The sequence below is a fragment of the Pelecanus crispus genome, chromosome 18 (genome assembly GCF_030463565.1).
Source record: "Pelecanus crispus isolate bPelCri1 chromosome 18, bPelCri1.pri, whole genome shotgun sequence".
NCBI classification, from domain to species: Eukaryota; Metazoa; Chordata; class Aves; order Pelecaniformes; family Pelecanidae; genus Pelecanus; species Pelecanus crispus.
The window spans coordinates 5,006,462-5,027,325 of NC_134660.1; the positions used below are offsets into that span (position 1 = coordinate 5,006,462).

Below are 20,864 nucleotides of genomic sequence, written 5' to 3' on the forward strand. Positions count from 1 at the left end.
ACCAAGCACAATTGTTCCCAGGCTCTGTAACTCATGGGTCTTGATTTCTTAGAGCAGCACATGAATTGTTTCTACCTGGATCTTGACAATTTCTATCAGAATTGGTGGAAAAGGAGGTTTTCAACACCATGCTTGCTTTCACTATGGTGGGAAACACCAAGACCAACATGCTTCTCCAGCCCATGTAGTCCCCAAGAAGAAGCATCAAAGGCATTTTCTCTGGGAACAGTTCTATTTTTTTCTATAGCTCTGGTCTGAAAATGCTGTGGATTGGTCTAGAAACCATCGTGATTTGATGAAACTTGAGCAGGTTGGTTTTCACACAGTTGAACATTTCTGGAGTGAAAAAAAATCCTTTTTTGAGCAATTTTCCTGTTTAACTTTCAGCAGATGAGAAGTCACAACGAACTAGCCTTGAGTAGGAGTTGAATATGAAAAACAGAGGAAGGAAAGAGATGAACTTAATGAACTTACTGTCTCGATCATATAAAATTGAGCAAGAGAGTAATGTCATTTCTTAAGTGACAGTTGTGTTGCTGTTCTCAAATCTTTTTTTTTTTTTTAATTCCAACTATGCTAGCTAGTCTAATAAAAGGTATTACTTTGCTCCCCATACTTTGCCCGGCTGATTATCTACAAATGCCAAATTCTGTATCATGTCCTCAGTAGATGCAAAACTAACTGGAGTTGTCCCCATTTGCAAGTGCAAATCTGTTAGAAATGTTTTATAGTAACACACTGGGTTGGATAACATAGCACAGGGGGAAAAGTTTAAAAAAAATTGTGTAGACTCACTCCCACAGAATGAAAATCCTTGCCCTCCTTGTTCCACTTACATTTTTACACTGTTATATTGACAGTGCTATTTTTGATACATTTTGTAGGATGTACTGAAGTGCTTTTTAATATACTCAAATGTTTAAGAGCACTGAACATTTTGCTTTTTTCTTTTTCTTTACCCAAACCTTTAGACATTATTAAAACAAAACAGTGTGATATTTCTGAGGCAAATGCCAGGAATTTCAAAATTCCAGAAATGTAATATCAATTGAGGGTGAAAAGCCAGAGCAGAGATTTGGGACTTGCATAGCAGAAGACCCTTCTGCTCTGACCATGACCATGGGAATTGCCCATAACTTGCTCTAAGGGAATTTCTGGTAGATCTGTTTGCTGGTCTGCTCAGAAGCAAACATAAGCACTTTCCTCCATTTCTTCCAAATGCTTCCAAATTGCTGCATCCCAGCAATTGCTTTTGGGTTGTTTGTGTAAAGAGAAGGGAAACAACTGGTTAAATGCATCAGCTGGTTTGTTTATGAGACACTTAGACCCTGAAGCATGCTAATACCCCTTTATTGCTCATGAAAACTCCTGCCCAATACAAGCACTGGTCTTTTCCAGACCTTCCCAGCTGGCTGTTTTGGGGAAGAGGGTGAGGATGTCCATCCAGGTCCTTTGCTGGGGTCCAGGAGCACCAGGTGTGAAACCCTCCCCCCATTGCCCCACCCTCTTCTACCCCATCTCTGTGGGGAAGCACACCCAGGCACAGCAGGTCAGGATTAAATGAGCAGCTTGAAAAGAAAATTGATATGTTTGGTTATTTTTTCTTTCATTTCTGCCCTCACCAGAGGCCCCAGGGCTACAGCTGATGACAGTTAAGTAGAAACTTTTTAAACTGAGTTTTGGCCTTCACAGGAAAAAAGATGGTAATGTGGGGTGACTGGGATCCCTTTGTAGGGTAACATGTGGCAAAGCTGGCAGTAAAATATTGTTCTCCAGGTGAATTACTAATGCTGACATAGGAGGGGATATTCCTCAGGAATTGGGTATTACTGAAGCTCCTGTTTCTTCCCACACACCATAGCACAGCTCTCAGACGGTGGGTTTAGGCTGAAAGGCAGCAATATTTGCTGTCGGACAGTGACTCCAGAGCAAAAAAGCTCACCGTTTACAAAAGAATTTCTCCTATCATTAATTCCCGTCTCCAAAAACTCAGCCTGGGCTGCCGGAGTCCAGCTGCTCTCTTCCTTTGTGAATCATGGCCAGTGACAGAAGTTCGCAGGGTTCCTACTGGGCTGTGTGACAGCATCGATACCCCTGTGTCTTCAGCAGAGGATGGATAGATGTACCTGGGTCTCCTGTAATTGGATTTGGAGAAAACACCAGCACAACCCATAGAGTGCCACTAACTAAAACTAACTGATTTTTTCCATCTGCAATTTTGTCATCATCTATGCCTCCCGGGCATAGACACAGAAAATCATCATTTCATTGCCAGGAAGGTAATTTGGGGAAAGATATCCACACACACACACACCCCGCCCCCGCTATATCTTCCTCATTCATACAACAAAGTTTATGCCGCTGTGGGGCTGTGTGAAGACCTAAGAGGTTTACTCCTGAAAGGTGCATTCTTTCAGCTAGAGATGATTATTTCTTGGTTGTTCATTACTTTGCAGGGTGAAGCTTTTTTTTTCTTAGAAGCTTTCTTTTGCCTTCTCCTTAGATACACATTGCTGTTTGCTTTCTGGATGATGCTGGCAAATTTGTCTGTAGCAGTACAGGACCAGAAAGGGCCAAATCCTGTCCCCTTGCACACTGCAGGAATGTGCCTCTCTTGCATATCTCACCCTACATTTGGGGCAGTGACCTGGAGGTGCACGGATGTGCTGCCCAGTGCTGAGCATCCCGGAGAGAGCCACTCTGGGATTTTTTCTTTGCAGGTACCACCATCTAGTGCAGCACAGTGGAACTTCATGTTTTCCCCTTGGATTTTATTCTGCAATTGCAATCGATTGTTGGAACTGGTGGAATAATTGGTGCTTAATAAATTAGCCACTGCACGGAGCTGTTTATTCTTAACCATTGCAAACAGTTCTCAAAGCAAGCATGATTCCTACAGCTATGCTGATGGGAACAGTCGCTGCTGGATTCATTGTCTCTAAAAGGGAATTTGCAAAGTGATCACCCTCTCTGCTCTCAAGGGAGGGGTGTTTTCTGGATTTTGAAGTTGATCCAGTCCCTGCCTGCACAACCGAGGCAGGCAGGATAGCCATGAGCAAGGGCGAGGGAAAGGGAAAATCATCACCTCTTAGGAGGCTTGTGTGTGAACTGCACACCAAGCAAGTCAAGGCTGTGGACATTTCTCAAGAGAGCTGGTGAGAGATGCACTGAGTCACCTTCCACCTGGACAAGCCCTCTCCTCTGATGCTTGGTACCCTACCTATTTACTCTTAAAAGCTCTCCATATTTCTACAATCTGGCTCATTTTTCATACAAATTTCTACAAAAGGATACAACACTGGCATGGTGGTGCAGAAGGTCTCTGCTGCTGAGCCACCACTGACTCCTTCTGCTCCCAGAGCTCCATTGCTGGATCAGCTGTAGAGAGTGAAACTGGAAGGTGCAAATGGAGAGTTCATTAGAGCCAGGCCGGCTTTTCCTTTCCTGAGAAGTGTCTCAGCGTTTGAGTGGATCATGCTGTGACTTTAGCTAAGGACCTTCAGATCTAATACCTCCAAGCTAATCTGGAGGACCTGGTTTTCCTCCCAGTGTGTTGGCACTTCCCCCAAAATTAGATAAAGAGGGAGCAATGTGACTGTTACTCACCTACAGATTAAGTAGTTTGGTTTTTTGTGTTTTTTTTTTTTTTTTTTTCCCTGAGATACTCCTCCAACACTGGTTTCAAATGGAAGCTGATTTTCCCAAATAAGATGACAGAGAGACCCCCAGCTCCTGAGTTGGGGAAGAATTGCCTGGTAAAGCAGGACCTAAAGCTGTGGCATGTGCCCTGTTGCACCCCATCCCATGGCAATGTGCTCATGGTCATGACCTGAGCACATTGGGGTAGTGATGGGCTGACACGCTTTGGGGGAGTGAACTGTGGGGCAGTGTGCTCCAAGCCTGTTTGCAGCATCGGTCCTTAGCCATCTGGGGCAGCCCTCCATTCCTGCCGTTTGCTCACAAGCAGAAGTTTCAAACAGTGGACCTGGAAAGACGTTATTCCAGGCAGAGTTGATTTCATGAAAAATGCATTGTCTTTCCACAGCTTCAGTGAAAATATATTGGTTTCTGCCAGATTTAATTAGAAGCCATCTATTCTCAAAACCCAGGAAGAACTGGCACGAGAGGGAACAGTTTGAGAGACTTCAAATCTCTTGCAGGGACTGAATTAACGGACTTTAGCCCTTTGCCTGCAAATGAAACTCAAGTAATGTTTCCTCCTCCTGAACGTGCACTGGAAAAATAATCATATGGAAACACTAAAATAGTCATTTATTTATTATCTGCACTGAGGAATTACTGTTTTGCTTTGCTTTTGCTTGAAATGCATCATTTTGTCCTAAAACGTGAAGTGAAAAAATTATGAGTAAAACTACTATCCACTTTAAAAAATAGGAGTAATGGTAAGTGAAACAGAAAGTTGCATTCAACAAAAAATGAATGTTTCTATTTACTTTAAAAGGCCTTCAAAGTCTGGTTTTGTCTGGTTTTCCCAATATTGCACTGTGGCAGTCTTTGAGATGAAAGCACTGCAATGAGAAATCAAGACATTTCATTTTGTAAGTGTCAAGACAAAGAGTCTTGACTTTTCCAAAGTCTTTCTACCCATTTTCTTTTGAGCTGAACTCAGCAAGTCCACAGAAGCTATGGGGTTCTTGGAAAGGACTCAACTTCTCTTTTTAAACCTTCCATTCAGCAAATGAGTAGAGCCCTGTTTGCTAAAAGGTGGTGTGTTGATCAGATACCAACAACTTATATCATTTTGCTGGCATTGACTCTGCTACCAAACCCCCAGATAATGTCTTTTTGAAAAACAAATGGTCTTGGAATAACTCGGTTTGGATGCTCTTGAACTGCAGTGAAGTCTTATTCTGGTTTAGCCTTTGAAACCAAATTAACCTTCCCCAGAGCAAGGCATTTATATTCTAGAATAAACATACTCACACACAGAGTTATTCTGCAATTAATACACACTTTAAATTTGTTCTCACTGTAACATGAACAAGTATGTAAAGGCAACAGGGTGTGCTGACTAATGAATACCAAGAGCATCCCCTGCTGCCTGGCAAAGACATGCACTCTGTGTACTGACCTTCATTGAATTTGATATTTGTCGAATAAAAAGCAATCCTTGAATGAATGACTGACAAAACAACATGACCGCCCAAAGTTTTTGTGCCTCAGGAAGCCCAGTGAAATCCCTATCAGGGATTTTTACACCTGATCTCTGCAGGAAGACAATGATTTAACAGAGGGGATGTGAATCATCATCAGAGGACTTTGCTTTCAAGTGGTTTTGTTTTGAAACTGTTCTGAAACAAGGTAAACGGAGATGTGCCATTCAGACAGATTCACCCAGACAGCAGATCACACTGCTCGGCCTAGGCTGGTTTTGTAAAACTCGGGCACATGGAACATAGAAATGCTTCAGCTTCCTAAATACCCAAGTTACGCCACCACGGAGCAGCCCTCTTGTGGAAAGTCAGCCAAAACTTACAACATGCTGAAGATGACTTCCCCCAGCACCTGGGGCCATCCCCATATCAGGCAGTCCCTGAGTGCTGTAAATGATGAGTATGTAATGATGAGTAAATGATTGACTCTGACACGTCAAGCTCTGGAAGAGGATGGGTTGCATTGCTGTGTCCTGGTTTTGATTAATGGGTGTCAGCCCTGCATCTATCCTGCAGTTATCAGCAATTTCCCCGAGAGGAGGAAACAAAGCAGTTTTTGGCAAGGTTCGCTCAGCTGAATCACTGTTTTCTGTTTAAGGGCTTCTGCCGCTTGCAAACTTGTCTGTCTTGTATTTACAGCTCCTTCCCTGCCGGGCTTCTGGTGATGGGGTTCCCTGTTGGTGCCACAGCAGAAACGATAACTGCAAGGGTGGGTCTCTGAAGGGGTAGACTGGTGCCATCACGGGAAAGGCTTTCAGGAAGATGCTTTCAGGAGGTGCTGCAGCCTCCCGTGCTGCCAGCCTCTCTGCTGCTCTCTCTGGGTCAGCTACAGCGGCTGTGGGGGGGATCCTGCCCGCTTGCTGGGCTCTGCTCGGCTCATAGAGTCATAGAATCATAGAATCGTTTAGGTCAGAAAAGACCTTTAAGATCATCCAGTCCAACCATTAACCTAACACATGCTGACCTTCACTAAGCACTGGGTAAGTGAGGGCTTTCCTGGCCACTTTGTCAGAGACAAGAGCCTTGAAATGCTCTTCCATTCTTAAAAGCATGAGTTGCTGCTCTGGTGATAACTGCTATCACGTCTGGCTTTCAAATGAAGATGTGTGATGGCCAATTTTTAGCTAGTTGGGGATTTGCTTCTGAAGTTTCCCATCTGCCCTGGAGAGCTGCTTCCTCACTACCCTGACCAGCTTATGGGATCTGAGTCCTGGCTCATTTTAGGCTAGCAGTAAACCTCCCATCACATCCCGCCTGGCCAGAATGATGGCCAGAGGCAGAGCCACAGCAGTGAAATGAGCAGTGCTTGCTTTGTTCTTCCATTAAAAGTTGATTTGTTGCTGTATTAAAACATGAATAACTGAGAAAGCAAAGGTGGGACTCTGTTCCTTGCTGGTTGTTATTAAAACTCTAAATCAGGTTGCCTACAGAGCCATCTCTGTTTCCTTCGCCAATGAAAGTAGGGAATTGGCCTCTTTTGTCTGTAACAGAGGATGCAAGCACTCTCAGCAATGCTAATAAAGCACCTGGATTTTCCTGAACCTGCCAGTTTGCAGTTTGCAACGTTACAAGCCACCACAACAGGGTCACGTAGGAAAAAGACTCAGCGACCTTCCTCCACAGGGGCAGCTCTGCTGTAATTCAGACCAGCAGAGAGAAGGCATTGGACAGGTAATTGGGCTGTGCCTTTGCCTTACTGTGCTGCCCAGATCTCCTTCAACCGTAAATTGAGTGATGGACTTTGTCGGTGGGGGTATTTGTACTGCAGAAACCCACATGCAAGTGGGTTTTCTCTGTCCATAAAACCCTAACCCAGAAATGTTGCTCTTGCCGAGACATGGCCAGAAGGACTGCAGGGAAGGTGGTGGGGGAAAGGGGATATTAATCTTCTATTGTGTTCAGGCTGATCTAGTTTTAATTCTTTGTTTCAAAACACAAAAAAAACCCCAGTGTTTTGGGTTTGGTTGGATTTTTTGTTGTCGTTACACAAGGTTTATGTTTTTTCATTTGATCTTTCTGGCAGCCTTTTTTTGCCTAGATATCACTCACCAGCTTCACTACAAATAGCTCTGGCTGACCCGAAAATGCTTTTCCACTGATCAGATAATTCATCTTAAATGCTCTGCCAAGTGAGAGCCATGAGTCACTCGTCTCCACAAACCTGGTAACAGCCTGCTTCACCAGCCAGGCCAGCAAAGCTCACACCCACAGACAGAGAGTGCTCAGCAGGTTTTTTTTCCCCTCACTCTGATGCCATTAAAACAGGGAAAACTGATCCCTCCTTTATCTTCTGGAATGGACTTTCTATCCTCCTATAGGCAGGAGATGACCCAAGACACTAGGGTAGAGAACTGCTGATGCATTTGCAGATGGCAATGAGCAAGGATGTGATTGCAGGGAATGTCTTCATGCACGCAGAAACAGCTACAGCTCTGCCTTTTCTTTCACAACCCAACAAAAGGGAGAGGAAGGCAGGAGCTTCAGACACTGGCAGGAGATCATCTGCTCCAGCCCTGCTTCCCCCTGGGCTTGGCAGGGGGTGGTGCCTGCAGGCCCTGGGACCTGGGGAAGCAGGGAGGGAGGATCCCTTCTGGATGAGCATGTGAGAATGATCGACACAGCACGTAGTCAATATGTAATGCCAGCAATGGGCTCAGCACAGTGAGGGTGAGCGTTGCTGCCTGGTCAGGTAAGAGTAGACTCTCAAAGCCTTTTACTGCTGGGTTACAGCGCCCAGATTGCACAAGCAGAGTTTTTAATAACTGATTCCAAAGAGTGTTGGGTTTTGCTTCTTTGGGAAGTCTGAATATCAAGTAGGAAAAGTCAACTGCAGATGGAACAGAGCATTTCAATTTGGGTCTTGGGTCCTTCTCCTTTGGGTTTAATTTGTAAATACTGTTTTTTGTAAATTTGGACACAATATTTGAAAAGACAGAGATGAGCTTGGGAAAAAATCTGTTGAGCCCAGCCTGCATTTTTTCCCCACAGAAAGCAGGCAAAACTTTCTTTAGCTCTTCTGGGCCTTTCTTCTCACACAACATCTCAGGTACCGTCTCAGAAAACCTGTGATGTCTCACCACAGGAGCAAGGGATCATGGTAAGACCCTCTTCTGTCATACCTTAGGCAATTTGAAGGGATCTGTTTAGCTTGGGCAGCTCCATAGAGCAACAATGCCTGTGCTGCTCAATTCTGTAAAGGAAAAACTCTGTGCAGTTATTACTGTGTCGCTTTGTGCTGACTTAAATTATATCCCAAAGGAATACAGAATTTCATGTATTCTTCCCCCTCAGAAAGGGCAAGGATTTAAGATGAGGTTTGTTCTATCAGTGCAGGAACAGCTCCTCTCTGGAGTGGATATAATCTTACTGAAGAGTAAATACCATAATCTGGTTGAGTTCCTGTCCCTGCTGCTTCTCAGACCATTGAATAAACATTAACTAACCCATCCAACATCCCCAAGGAGGGGAAAGGATTAGGCCCATTCAGCACACGAGGGAGCACAAACAAATTAAATGACGTGTTTCCAGACACCATGTGTTCGGCTGGCCTCCAGAAAACTTCACCCCTTCCTTATCCACGGCTCTGATTTCCATAATGAAAGGTCTAACGATGTCACAGGACACAGCCTTGGCGTATCAATGTCCCCACAAAATATAGCATTTCTAGGAGGCTTTATAGGGCTTCTTTAAGTCAAGTCACTTCATATCAGCTGCAGTCCCATGAAACCCCATTGAGGAGATCTCTGCTGATTTATGAAAATGGAAGTCAATGGAATTTTTAGTCAAATGTAGTTGAAACAGGCTTAAAATAAATACCCCAGGGCTGGCATGGTCTCAGGTTCACACTTGTCCTCCAGTGCATCGCCGGCTAACTTAACCCAAGCTCCAGAGACATCTGGAAGGGCAGAGGCTGAGCACACCTCATGCCATAATGTTGGCTCATCTCCCATTTGTGTATTGGTTGGGACCAAGCACCGCCGCACCACCGGCATCGCCAGAGTCACAGCCCGGGGTGAGCCGGCACTGGGGATGGGAAGCGGATGGGAGTGCAGTCCCTGTGACGGAGCAATAAGCACCACACCTCTGTGATGACAGCCCTGGGCAGCCTCGTTGTTGCACTCTAATTAATTCAAGCTGGGATTTGCTCTTGATACAAATGCAGACAAAAGTTTTCTACCTGCTGGCTTTGCAAAGTCAATCAGGGCTGGGAAACCCTGCTGTGTCCTCGTGGCGCTTGGTTAGAGTTTGATTTGAAAGCTGCCTGGGACTGTGGTGTGCTGAGTCCCTCTCTCTGCTCAAACTATCCCACTTTCAGGATGGAAATCTCCTAAGGATAAGCTTTTCCATCAGGGCATCTTCTCTTCTCTTCTGGCTGGAGCATGTCAATGAGGTAAATCCCTCTTTGCCCAACCTGTTCATTGTGCCCAAGAGGTTTTGAGTTTCCCATCGATAGCACTTCCTTAAGCAAACATTCTGTCAGCATGGGGGATGTCCTGATGGGGATGTCCTGATCAGGACACCCCAAATGTGATGATGTGCCCATGTGCTGGGTGTCTCCACTCCCTCAGCAGTCACTGGGGATTGGGTCAGCCCAACCTGGGGAGCCCAGAGGGCAACTCAGCTCATCCTGAAGCAGATGCTTGTGACCGGGGTTTTACCCCTTGTTTGTGAGAGCTAAGAGAAATGCCTTGTACCATGCTGAGGCCAAATGGAAATGGCACAGAGAAGTCCCCCCTGGGGAGCACCGGGGACTGTCTGTCCCATCTCACCTCCCAGTTTTGCTCCTTTGGCAGCAGGATACAAATTATCTTTTAGATTTTTTTTTTTTCTTGTTTTCTCAGTTCAGCCGCTTGAGGAAGGACAGTCAGGGTTGCCATAGCGATGAAAGGATGACTTCTTAATTTGTGGGATTCTTTCTCTTAATTATTCTAAGAATTGTAATCCCATGAAAACTGCCTTCTTTGGAGAATTTCACTTGGGAGCTGCACTGACACTGAAGGAGAAGTTAAAGAGAAAGAAAAGCTGATGAAGACATTTTGGGGCAAAAAAATGAAAAAATATATATTTCCATGAATTTTTCTGGCCTGTTTCATGTGCTGACAAGAACAAATGCCTGGTGTTATCCAGAAACAAGGGCCTGGAATGGGTCCTAAACTTGAATTATTCATGAGTAATTCAAAGTGCTTTCATAGACTTTCTGAGGCACAAGAGTATCAGGCAGAACTAACGCATTTAAGTCAAAATAAAATTGTGTAAAGCTTAACGGAGAGCAAGTATGATTTCAAGGGCTATTTAAATGGGGAGGCACCAAAGGAAAATATCATTCTTCTATTGCATTTTTCATCCCCAAATTTCTAAGCCCAAGACACAGGACAGAAACACCATTACTTTAATTTTGCATAGAATGAGGAAACACTGTGGCTTGCTCAGGGTCATGCAGCAAAGCAATGGCACACGAGGATGGAGCCGGAGGCCCCTGCAATCCCGCCAGTTTGCTTTGCACGCCGAGCAGATACCATGCGAGTCACCGCTAATGCGAACATCTTTGAACCCCGGCTGACACATCTAAGTTACCACAGAGAAGCCGGGAATGTCAGAGTGAGCAGGACAGGCTCCGATTGTTGAAAGCCACTACTGCAAATCCAATATTCCCTTTCTGTAATAAAATCTGTAGATGTAACTTGGTCTGCAGACTCTGGGCTGATTAGGGCTGAGAGTGACCTCTGTGCCCCAGGGAAGCCTCTCCCCTCATGACCAGCCAGATTTGGAGGCTGGAGGCTCGGCTCTGCCTCCACTGAGCTATTAACATGCTATAATGTTTCTGCAGGCGGTGGAGGAGGCATCCCGGAGCATCCTCTCTGCTGCTGGGGGATGCCAGGCGCAGCTGGTGGAGAAATCTTCCCCCCAGAATAGTTCTTCCACTGGAAAATGCTGATTCAACTCTCTGTCAATATGATGTTTTCATCAGCACCTTTCTTTCAGGGGCAGGGGTATCAAAATAGAGCATTTCATTGTCTTCCAACACCTTCCTTTAGAAGGTGTTTCCCAATACACAGCCATTTCAATATTTCTGGTTTTCTTTCAAGGACACTCTTTTTCTCTTTAATTGCTTTAATTGCTTTCATTTTATACTCTATTATAAATCCAAGCATAATATTAAATACATTGAAATCCAATCAAAATTTCAATTTTCTCTATATATTAAAAAGCCATTTAACAGAGCCAAAGCTACTTTGGAAGGGATGGGTTTTAATTTCAGGGGAAACATCAGCATTCAACATTATGTTCCCATTTGGAAAGGCAGAAGCATTTAAGCAGCCGAGCTGTCTCTGCTAAGTGGAGCTCTGGGTCCCCAACAGTTTGAAGATGCTGGCAATAAGCAGTTAGGTGACAAGTGGGTCCAAAAAGGTCAGGGAAAGGCTGAGAAGTGGAGGGAGACTTGTAGGACCATGAACATCTTGAGCAAAGTCCTTCTTTTTCCAGGTGTCATCATCATGGGTCAGTTGTTCCCTGGCTTCCCCTCCAAATGCCTGTTGTCCTTCTTTTTTGCAAAGCCCACGGAGATGCGGCAAAAGCAGCGTCCTGTGAAACTGAAAAGACAGTGGGACACCGATGGGGACATTTTCCTGGTGCTCAGTGCAACCACACAAATGATCTGCATCTGGGCCAGGGAAGATGAACAACTCCCCCGGCATGCAACCATCATTGTTTTTTCTTTTCTTCTTTTTTCTTTTCTGAATCAAGCCCAGAGGGAAACATAAACCCAACAAATTGGCAGAAAACCCAGCAATCTCCAGTGCTAAGGAGAGGGCTCTGGCCCAGGGTAGTGGGGACCGCGTGCTGAAACCACACAGGGGGCCAAAGAATCACCTTTTATTTTTAAAACAAGCCATTGCTCTACCTGTAAGGTCAGTCCTGACTTTCCCAGTGCAATACCTTTCCCTGGGACATGCTTCTGGGAGGGCTCAGGTGTGGAAGCAGAGGGGCTCACCCAGGTGGGGGACCTGTCTCCTTCCCAAATGAACCTGTTTCCCAAGGGTTCCAGGGCTGGGATCCCTCACTCTGAGCAGTGCAGCGTGGGTTTGAGACACAAGAGGGCAGGCACAGGCTGTGCAAAGCAGAGAGGGCTCCAGCTCTGCTCCCTGTGTCCCTCAGCCACCCTGGCCCTGCTGCCCACCACCACATCCCTGCAAGGGGCAAAAAAAAGGATTTTCCTGAGGAACAGGTCTTCTGGCCCTGCCTGGCTCCTCTGTCCTTCTTTCTGAAGGAGGTTTGAAGCAGCGAGGTCTGAGAGGAATATTCAGGGGCTGAGGCTGGGCTCCAAGCTCCCAAAGCAGCTACTTCACCCCCCAGGCATGTGCTGCCATTCCCTGGGTGTCCCCAAGGAAGGGGAGCCAGGTTTCCTTAGCTCTGCCATCCTGGGGGCTTTTATGGGACTGGCCAGGCTGCTTTGTCCTTACCATGCACATCCACCTGCACAGAGGCGTTTACATGGGTGGCGAGAGGTGCCAACACCCCTTCCCATCCCTCGCAACCCATCTACCCCATCCTGGCTGGTGCCAGCCCATAGCGCAGCCCCAGGCACGACCAGAGCTGCTTTCTTCAGCTCTCGGGACGCCCTGGCCGATACCAGTTCTTGGGCACAACCTGAGCCGCAGGCACTCACCGGAGAGCATTTGTCCCCCTGGTTTGTCCCCAACCCCACGAGCAGTGGACTGGAGCCTGGGGAGCCAGCGCGGGTGCCAGGCAGCACTGCTGGGCATGGCGCTTTTTCCTCCAGACTGCAGCCAAAGCACTCTACCCAGTTAAATACTAAAAGGCGGCAGATGGTATATAGCATGAATTACCGAAAACAGGATTGTAAAGGCAGTGCGCGTGGTGAACAAATGAAAGCATTAACGCACCAGGCCAAGTAATGCAGACAGCAGGGAGAGGAGGGAGATTTGCAGATGGGCTGGTCAGGGGCGGGGAAGGGAGCCCATTCCTGCCAGGAAATATTTAGGAGGGGGAATGGTGTTGTCCCCAGCTGTGGGGAGATGGTGAGCACAAGGGTAGACAGGCAGAGAGGTCTGGAGCCCAGGAACAAGGGTGCTGTGGCCACTCTGTCCTCAGCTGCTCTAAGTCTGGTTCACACGTTGTTGGGGTCTGCTCAGCACTGTCTTCACCCCTCCTGGAAAGGGCATGACAAGATGCAGGAGGTTTGCAAGGCCTCACCTTGCCTGAATTTCTGTTTAATAAAGAAGGGGCACAGCTCTCTTTAGCCACAAATGGGCTTGCAGTGAGAACCTGGCTTTCAGTCCTGAGCAGAGATGCAGGAGGAGGGACCATTTTTTGCATTTCAGGGCTGATGTGGGTTTGTACAAAGAGGAAACCAGTCTCTGGTGGCAGCTCCTGCTCCCTCTGCCCCCCAGCTGTCTGTGAGGACCGGCCATGGTCTCGGCACAGTCCTGGAGCCTTCTGGCTATGGAAGGAGAGTTGAGCGTTAGGGCAGCAACCTGGTACACTGAAAGACCTACTGGTAAATTCAACTCACGGCTATGCTGCAAGCTTTCTGCGTGACCGCTCTTAAGTCCTTTGGCCTCTCTTTGCCTCAGTTTCCCTAATATAAAATGGAGAGGATAGCATTGTGCTGCCATATAGTGGTGCTGGGAAGAGTAGCTCAGCTTGGGAGGTGCTCCCATAGGATGCTCTATGCTGGAGGATGCCACAGCTGGGCTTGCCTTTGGCTGCCAGTGCCAAATGTGGCTTTGGAGGTAGCAAATAAAAGGTAGCAAAAGGTAGCAAAAGGTAGCAAAAAAAAGGTTAGCGATAGGACGAGAGGAAATGGGCTCAAGCTGCACCAGGGGAGGTTTAGGCTGGAAATTAGGAAAAATTTCTTTACAGAAAGGGTGGTCAAGCATTGGAACAGGCTGCCCAGAGAGGTGGTGGAGTCACCATCCCTGGAAGTGTTCAAAAAACAGGTAGATGTGGCACTTCGGGATATGGTTTAGTCTAGTCTACCCTTGATTGGTTTAGGTGGGCTTGGTAGTGTAGGTTAATGGTTGGACTGGATGATCTTAAAGGTCTTTTCCAACCTAGACGATTCTATGATTCTATGATTCTATGATTCTATGAAAAGCTGAAACTGCCTCATCTCAGGGTGAAAAGTGTCAGGGGAGGCCAGGGTGGCTCATGGCCATGTCAGCTGGTGTCCCTGAGGAATCTCGGGTCCATCAGTGGGGGTGAAGCACCTGAAGTGCTGAAGGGGCCAAATGGTGCAAGGTGCAAAGGCTCTTTCAGGGTCTGCTCTCATGAAAACACCACTTGGAGTTACAAATGCAAAAACTGGGCTCATTTTGTCCCAGATAATCTTTGGGTTTGTCCCTAAGGTAACTTCATGAGTGGCTGGGCATCACAGCAGACTGTGAGAGGCTCTGTCTGTGCTTTGACCCTCTGCTCCCACCTCATCCAAGCTGGGAAAGTCACCTCCTGGGTGCTACCATGGCCCCTGGGACCCTCACCTACCGTAGTGCTGGGTGCTGTAAGGAGTCAGAAACTGCTTTTTTCTTCTGGATCTGAACAAAAGCAGGCAAAAATACTGCTACGCACTGAGACAATAGGGAGGGGAGTTACCCCAGACCCTGCTCAGACCCCAACACCCTTCACCTCTGGGCTGAACCCCACTCATTCCCATCTCCTGCAGCATGCACTAGGGATGTATGGAGGTATCATTACAGGATGTTGCAGTATCTCTTGGGTAGGAAACCTTTCCTTGTTTGCCTCCCCCGCCACACCTCCTCCTTCCAAACCTCCCGGCTGAATGCATATGTGGGAGCATCTTCCCCAAATGCATCCATCACAGCTGCCTTTCAGCAGCAAACAAAACATCTGGAGATCCCGCTGGCTGAAAGTCCTCCAAGTCCTCTGGGGGCTGAGCCCGGGGGCTACAGGAGCGGCTCAGCACAGCCCCCCGGGCCCCACCGAGGCCCGGCCGCTTACAGACTCACCCCCCCAGGCAGGAGCCGGGGGTCTCCGATCGCAGCCCCCTCTCCCTGCCCTCCCTGGGCTCTCGCCCTGCCGCGGGGCTCCGGATCGATGCATGACTCACGGCTCTCAGCGCTTCACCCTGTGGAGAGTCCTGAAGTGAAGGGAAGCTCTGAGACAGAGAAAGAGATGAGAGATGCTGCAGCTCCTCTCTTCCCCCTGCCTCTCCCCACCGAGTCCTGCCCTGTCTGATTTTTTGCTCTGAGCTGCTGTGTGACAGAGGAGAGGCTTCATGCTATTGCTTTCTCCCCTGCTCAGTGTGCGTGTGTATGTGTGTGTGCGTGGAGCTGAGCAGCAATTTTCCCCCCCTTTTCTTTTTTTTTTAGCCTTTCCCTTTCCCTCCCTCTTTTCTTTCGTACTTCTGCTGAATTAGCTGGCCACCTTTCCCTGAGAGAAGCCTTTGGAAATAACACCAGCAGCACAGGTTTTTGGGGTGGTATTTCTTGGAGCCCTGCCCAAAATGGAGGGGAGGAGGAGAGATGCCTAAATCCAACAGCTCGCATCCCCGGAGCGCAGGAAGCATCACCCAGTCTATCCGAAAGCCCCGCCGCTCTGCAAGACATCAGCTCTGGGAAGCGGCATCCTTGGGCTTTACGCACTAGTTAACAGGCTGCGAGCTGCCTCGACTTGTTTTAAGCTCGCTCTCTTGCTTAATCTCATCTCCGTTCGGCGCGTGTGTGTGTGCATGTGTGTGTGTGTAGGGGGAGGACTTTATTTCCATTGGCTCAGCTTTCGCTGCCCACCCACATCTCTTCCACATCACCTTGGTGTCTCCCTAAATAAAACCAGCCCTTCTTATCGCACCGAGGAAATCAAGAGCGAGAGTTTGAATGGATTTTATATAAATATTTACCCCTACGAAGCTACTGCTGAGCTTGTGGGATAAACTCACAGCAGCTGGCCTGAGACTCTCCTTCTCTCTCCCACCCCTAAAAGGGTTTAATTACTTTCCAGAGGGAAGGGGAGAGATCCGGATCCCAGTTCCAGCTACAGACTGACCCAAAAAGCAGTGCCAGGATTTACCTAACTATCCCTGATGGATCTGAAGGACAGCACCAGCGAGGGCAGCATGGGCAGCCTGCAGCCTTCCAGCATCCAGATTTTTGCCAACACCTCCACGCTCCATGGGATCCGTCACGTTTTTGTCTACGGGCCAGTGACCATCCGTCGCCTGCTCTGGACCTTGGCCTTTGTGGGCTCGCTGGGTCTCCTCCTGGTCGAGAGTTCAGACCGGGTGGCTTTCTACTTCTCCTACCAGCATGTGACTAAAGTGGACGAGGTCGTGGCAAACAGCCTGGTCTTCCCTGCTGTCACCATCTGTAACCTCAACGAGTTTCGCTTTTCCCGGCTCACCACCAATGACCTGTACCACGCTGGGGAGCTCCTGGCTCTGCTTGACGTCAACCTGCAGATCCCCAACCCTCACCTGGCTGACCCAGCCGTCTTATCCATCCTCCAGGAAAAGACCAACTTTAAGCAGTATAAACCAAAGGTTTTCAACATGCAGGAGTTCCTGGCACGGGTTGGCCACGACCTGAAGGATATGATGCTGTACTGCAAATTCAAAGGCCAAGAGTGCAACCATGAGGACTTCAAAACTGTGAGTATGAGCAGACACTCTGCTTTTCTATTCTCTGGGTGTGCAGACGGTGGTGGCGTTGCAGGACCAGGACAGCACTGGAGGTCCCTGGGCAACCTGTGTGGGTACGGTGCGATGAGTGAGTGGTGTCTGCTGGGCTCTGGCACAGCAGAGGAGGAGGAGGCAGCCTGTTGAGTTGAAGTTTGTTTGCTGGAGTCCTAACAGGGGGTTACGTGGGGCCAGCCCTGCAAGGGGCTTGCAGCAGGTCCAGCCTCCATCCTGCATAAGGCCCATGGCTCCTGGGTGGCTGCTTGGTGTCAGACCAGGGCGTCAGATGGGTCCTGCTGAGCATCAGAGAGGGCTTGGGGGTTTCTTGCTGTGGCCAGTGAATGTTAGCCAGCTGAAGAAAGTAGGGAGGCTGGGAAGAGGCCAGCAAGAAAAGCAGGCATTCAGGGATGGTCTGAGTGGTGTCCATTAGCCAGTTGTATTTCCCCGGGTGTTTGTAGCCTTGCTGAAATCGTGCAAGGGGAATTTTTTCTGTTTGTTCCTGGTGGTCAAGGCTCATAAATCTTCGTCTGCTGTGCAGTGTGGGCAGCAGCTGGGGCCCTTCCTGGTGCTGTGTTAGAGAGAAGGGGTAGGGGGGAAAGAAGAGGAAAAGAAAGCAGGCTCAGTTCTGATCCCAGTCTGCTTTTAGGCTGTTGGAGAGGTGGAGCAAGCCGGGTAGCCTGAGCATCCCGAAGGAAGAAGACGCTGCTCAGTTTACAGCTTCTGGATGACACCCTGATGGCAGTGCAGGCTGGCCTGGGTAGTTTGGCTGACAAAAAGTATCAGCTTAAAATAAAAATAAAAAGTAGGTTGCCTGGAAGAGGTGATGCCCGCTGTGTGCTGCTGGGGCAGGTGAGGGTGCTGGGCCACGCGAGGGCTCTGGTCCCCTCCGGCTGGTGGTGTGAGTCCTGACCTGGCAGAGATGTGGGCATGCGGGCTGGGGACTGGCTAAGTTGTACTTTGCTCTCAAGCCACACGGGCCAGTCCCTTCGCACCGATTCAGCCAGTTGGGGGGGGTCAGTAATCCTGGAGTCAGCAACGCTACAGCTTTCAGATGGTTGTTTCTCTGGGAGTGATGCTGCTTGTTCTGCTCACTACTTACCGTCCTGCAGATAGGCAGATGCCATAACAGGTTTTGTGATGGTCTGGTTTGTCAGCAGGATTTTTGTCTGTTTTGAGAAGAAGGGAATATTTTCTGTCTCTGCTGCTTTTGGATCTCCCAGCAAATGAGTCCAACTGACTCATGCTACAAAGTCATTGCCATCACCTGGACTGTGCTCTCTTTAAATGTCTGAGCAGGAACATGATTCTATATAATTTTATGCCTCAGTTATTGCCTGTGCATTACCCTGATGCCTTGCCCATTTCAATCTGGATATTCAGGCAAGCTGCTCTTTTGCTTCTGCTCCTTGGGCAGAGGTTGGGCCATGCAAGTTGTGGGAAGGTATCCAGAAAGTCACTAGGAGAAGAGCTTGCTAAGGAAAAGCCATGTGTGACTAAGTCTGAAGAATGCAATAGAAAGGAGAAACAGATGCAAAAGTCCAGGGGGCAGAGGAGTTCGGGAGTGAGGACAGATCCCACCAGGATGGACAGACCTCCCCTAACCATTGCGAGGGTGTGGGGAGAGGGAGGTATTCTGCCTGTGGGCTTTCCAATAACACAGTAAACACCAGGCAAAAGCAAAAGCCTCAAAGCCAGCAAGCAAACAGCACATTCAAAACATCTGCAGGACTTAAAAAAGCAGGTCTCATTCTCAGGTAAGACAGGAGCTTTTGGCAGCCTCCCTGGGACACGGTGGGATGTCATCTCCTGGCCATTTAGTTTTTCGAGGTAGCTGCTACTGAAACAATGATTTTTTTTTTTTTTTTCCATGGGGGATACAGTAGTTTCCAGAAAAACTAAACATTCCCTGTCTGCTGAATAAATCCTTGCTCTGCTAAATCAGGTTAGGGCCAGCTAGAAACAGATAGGATACTACAGACTGACAGTACTTGTCCTTGTCAAAATACTGTAGAGATTTAGAAACAGGGCAGTGAAATACTTCAGTCCATTCTACAAAGCAGCTCCTAGATGATCCAGAAGACAACATCTTCCCAGCATTGCCTGCTGTGCCTTTCTAACAGAGGCAGGTGTTTCAGTCTCACTGACTCCAGGTAATCCCTCAGGTTATAGAAATCCAGGGAGCAGCACTCAAAAGGGACACAACCACCTTGTTTTCCTTCCAGATTTTACCTCTCAGAGCTAAAAGGCAGCAAAAAGTGTCTGCTTGAAAGCTGAGTACGCCTTTCCACAGGGACAATGCTGTAAAGGTCTTTGAACTGCCTCTGGGCTGACTCAGAACCTCATGTCCTGGATGAATTTTGCATTTAATCACCAACAACCTGTTGCAACTGCATATAGACTCTGTGACAGCCCATCCATTCTGCTGCATCACCAGTTGCAAAAAGGAGAAGCATCATCACTGAAGCCTGATTTCTTTCCCGTCAGGAAACAGAGGGTATAAATCCCAGAGCAGTTTTGTAATACGTCATCATGGCAAAGAACTCCAGCTCTTTTTCTATACTCCCCAAATGCATGCATCCAGGAGCAGAAGAGGCAGTTTTGCAGCAGGAGGCTGTATGGAAGCAGTTAACTCTGCAATAAGGTACTGCTCAAGAAGTTAGTGCGGTATTGCCAGCTGGTCAGCCATTCCTTTTGATGCATATATGTGTGTGATGTGTGCCGTGTGTCCCCTGAGCAAAGCACACCCTGCTTTTGCCACATGGGAAAGCAGAAGCTGGAATGGCAGCATCTTGGCACTTTGAAAACGTGACTTTACCCTCCTTCCTCCTCCACTTCCCTGTTTCAATTCTCTGTCACTGCTTTATTAACAGGATTTGAGCTGTGCTTTCCTTACACTCTCCGTTCCTTCTCCCCAGGATAATGTCTAAAGCCTCTCAGACAACATTTCCCCGTATTATGGTTTGCTCAGAGAAGTGAGTCCCCTAAGCTTTTCTGCAGAGATAGATCCAAAGGGAACAGCAAGGTCTTAGCAGAATATGTGCTGATTCCTGAGCTGGCATTGCAATGCACTGAGCAGCAGATAAGATAATGCAGACCTCTGCTGAAGGCAAAGCAATGAAGAATAGAAAATTGGCAGAACACACTTTAGCAAACCCATTTCCTCAGAGTTTTTGGAGGAGGGAAGCCTGATAACAGCAGCAGCAGAGGAAATCCCCTCCTTTTTTTCTGCATTGCTCCTCCCAGGAGGTGTCAGTTGAAAATGACCTCGCAGATGGCATTTTTCTGGAGGAGCTGTGCTCATGCTGCTCAACATGACATTAAGGTCTTCCCATCCTACTGCTGCTGAGCATGGTAAAGCTGTGGCTCGTCAGCCCTAGGCAAACCGCTGTGATTTTCTGGGTATCTCTGTGGGTGTCCTGGAGCAAAGCCTCTTTCCTGGGCCTGTTGGTGTGGTTCGTGGTCCTTCGCTGGTCCAGCATGGGACGAACTGAACAATGGCAGGGGAGCCTTGCAGGAGATTTTTGTGTGTGGCACAGCAAATGCATGGGGCAATGGGGGAGAAAAGTCTGTGAAAACCCTTTCAGTCTATGGGGCAAACACAGAATGACTGGTGGGATGACCTGGGTGTGGATACCGAGAAAGTGAGCAGCAAGAGGAATGGGCTATCTCAGTCCCACCTTGTCGAGAAAATTAGCCCCAGCAGCCAAGCCCTGCCAGACATACTCAGATGATGGCAGTGGGTGTACGTTCTGGTGTGTGAGCTTGTTTTTCAGTTGGGTCATTTGCTAAATGGAATGTGTAGCATGTGCTTCCTCGCACATCCAATTCATTTCAGAGGTACAATAACTTAGCTTGTGCCTTCTATGCCTTCATTGCTGGATGTCTATTTATTTTCAGTGGCCATGACAATCGAAGGATATAACTCATTTATTTTCGGTACACATTCTTACTGACAGACAGTGTCCGCATAATGGAGAGTATCTCATGTGAATATTTCTATTTTGAGACACAAGTTTCTGTCAATCTATCTGTCCTTCTCC

General features: G+C 47.8%; 1 protein-coding gene across 1 annotated transcript in view; it reads left to right on the forward strand.

Annotated features, from left to right (window-relative positions):
* The first annotated feature begins 16,176 nt into the window (after positions 1 to 16,176).
* Positions 16,177 to 20,864, forward strand: part of LOC104030558 (acid-sensing ion channel 2) — a 517,517-nt gene continuing 512,829 nt past the window's right edge. Inside the window, exon 1 of the mRNA XM_075722723.1 lies at positions 16,177 to 16,797. Coding sequence (XP_075578838.1) covers positions 16,234 to 16,797 — 564 coding nt within the window. The 5' untranslated portion in view covers positions 16,177 to 16,233. The remainder of the gene's footprint in view (positions 16,798 to 20,864) is intronic.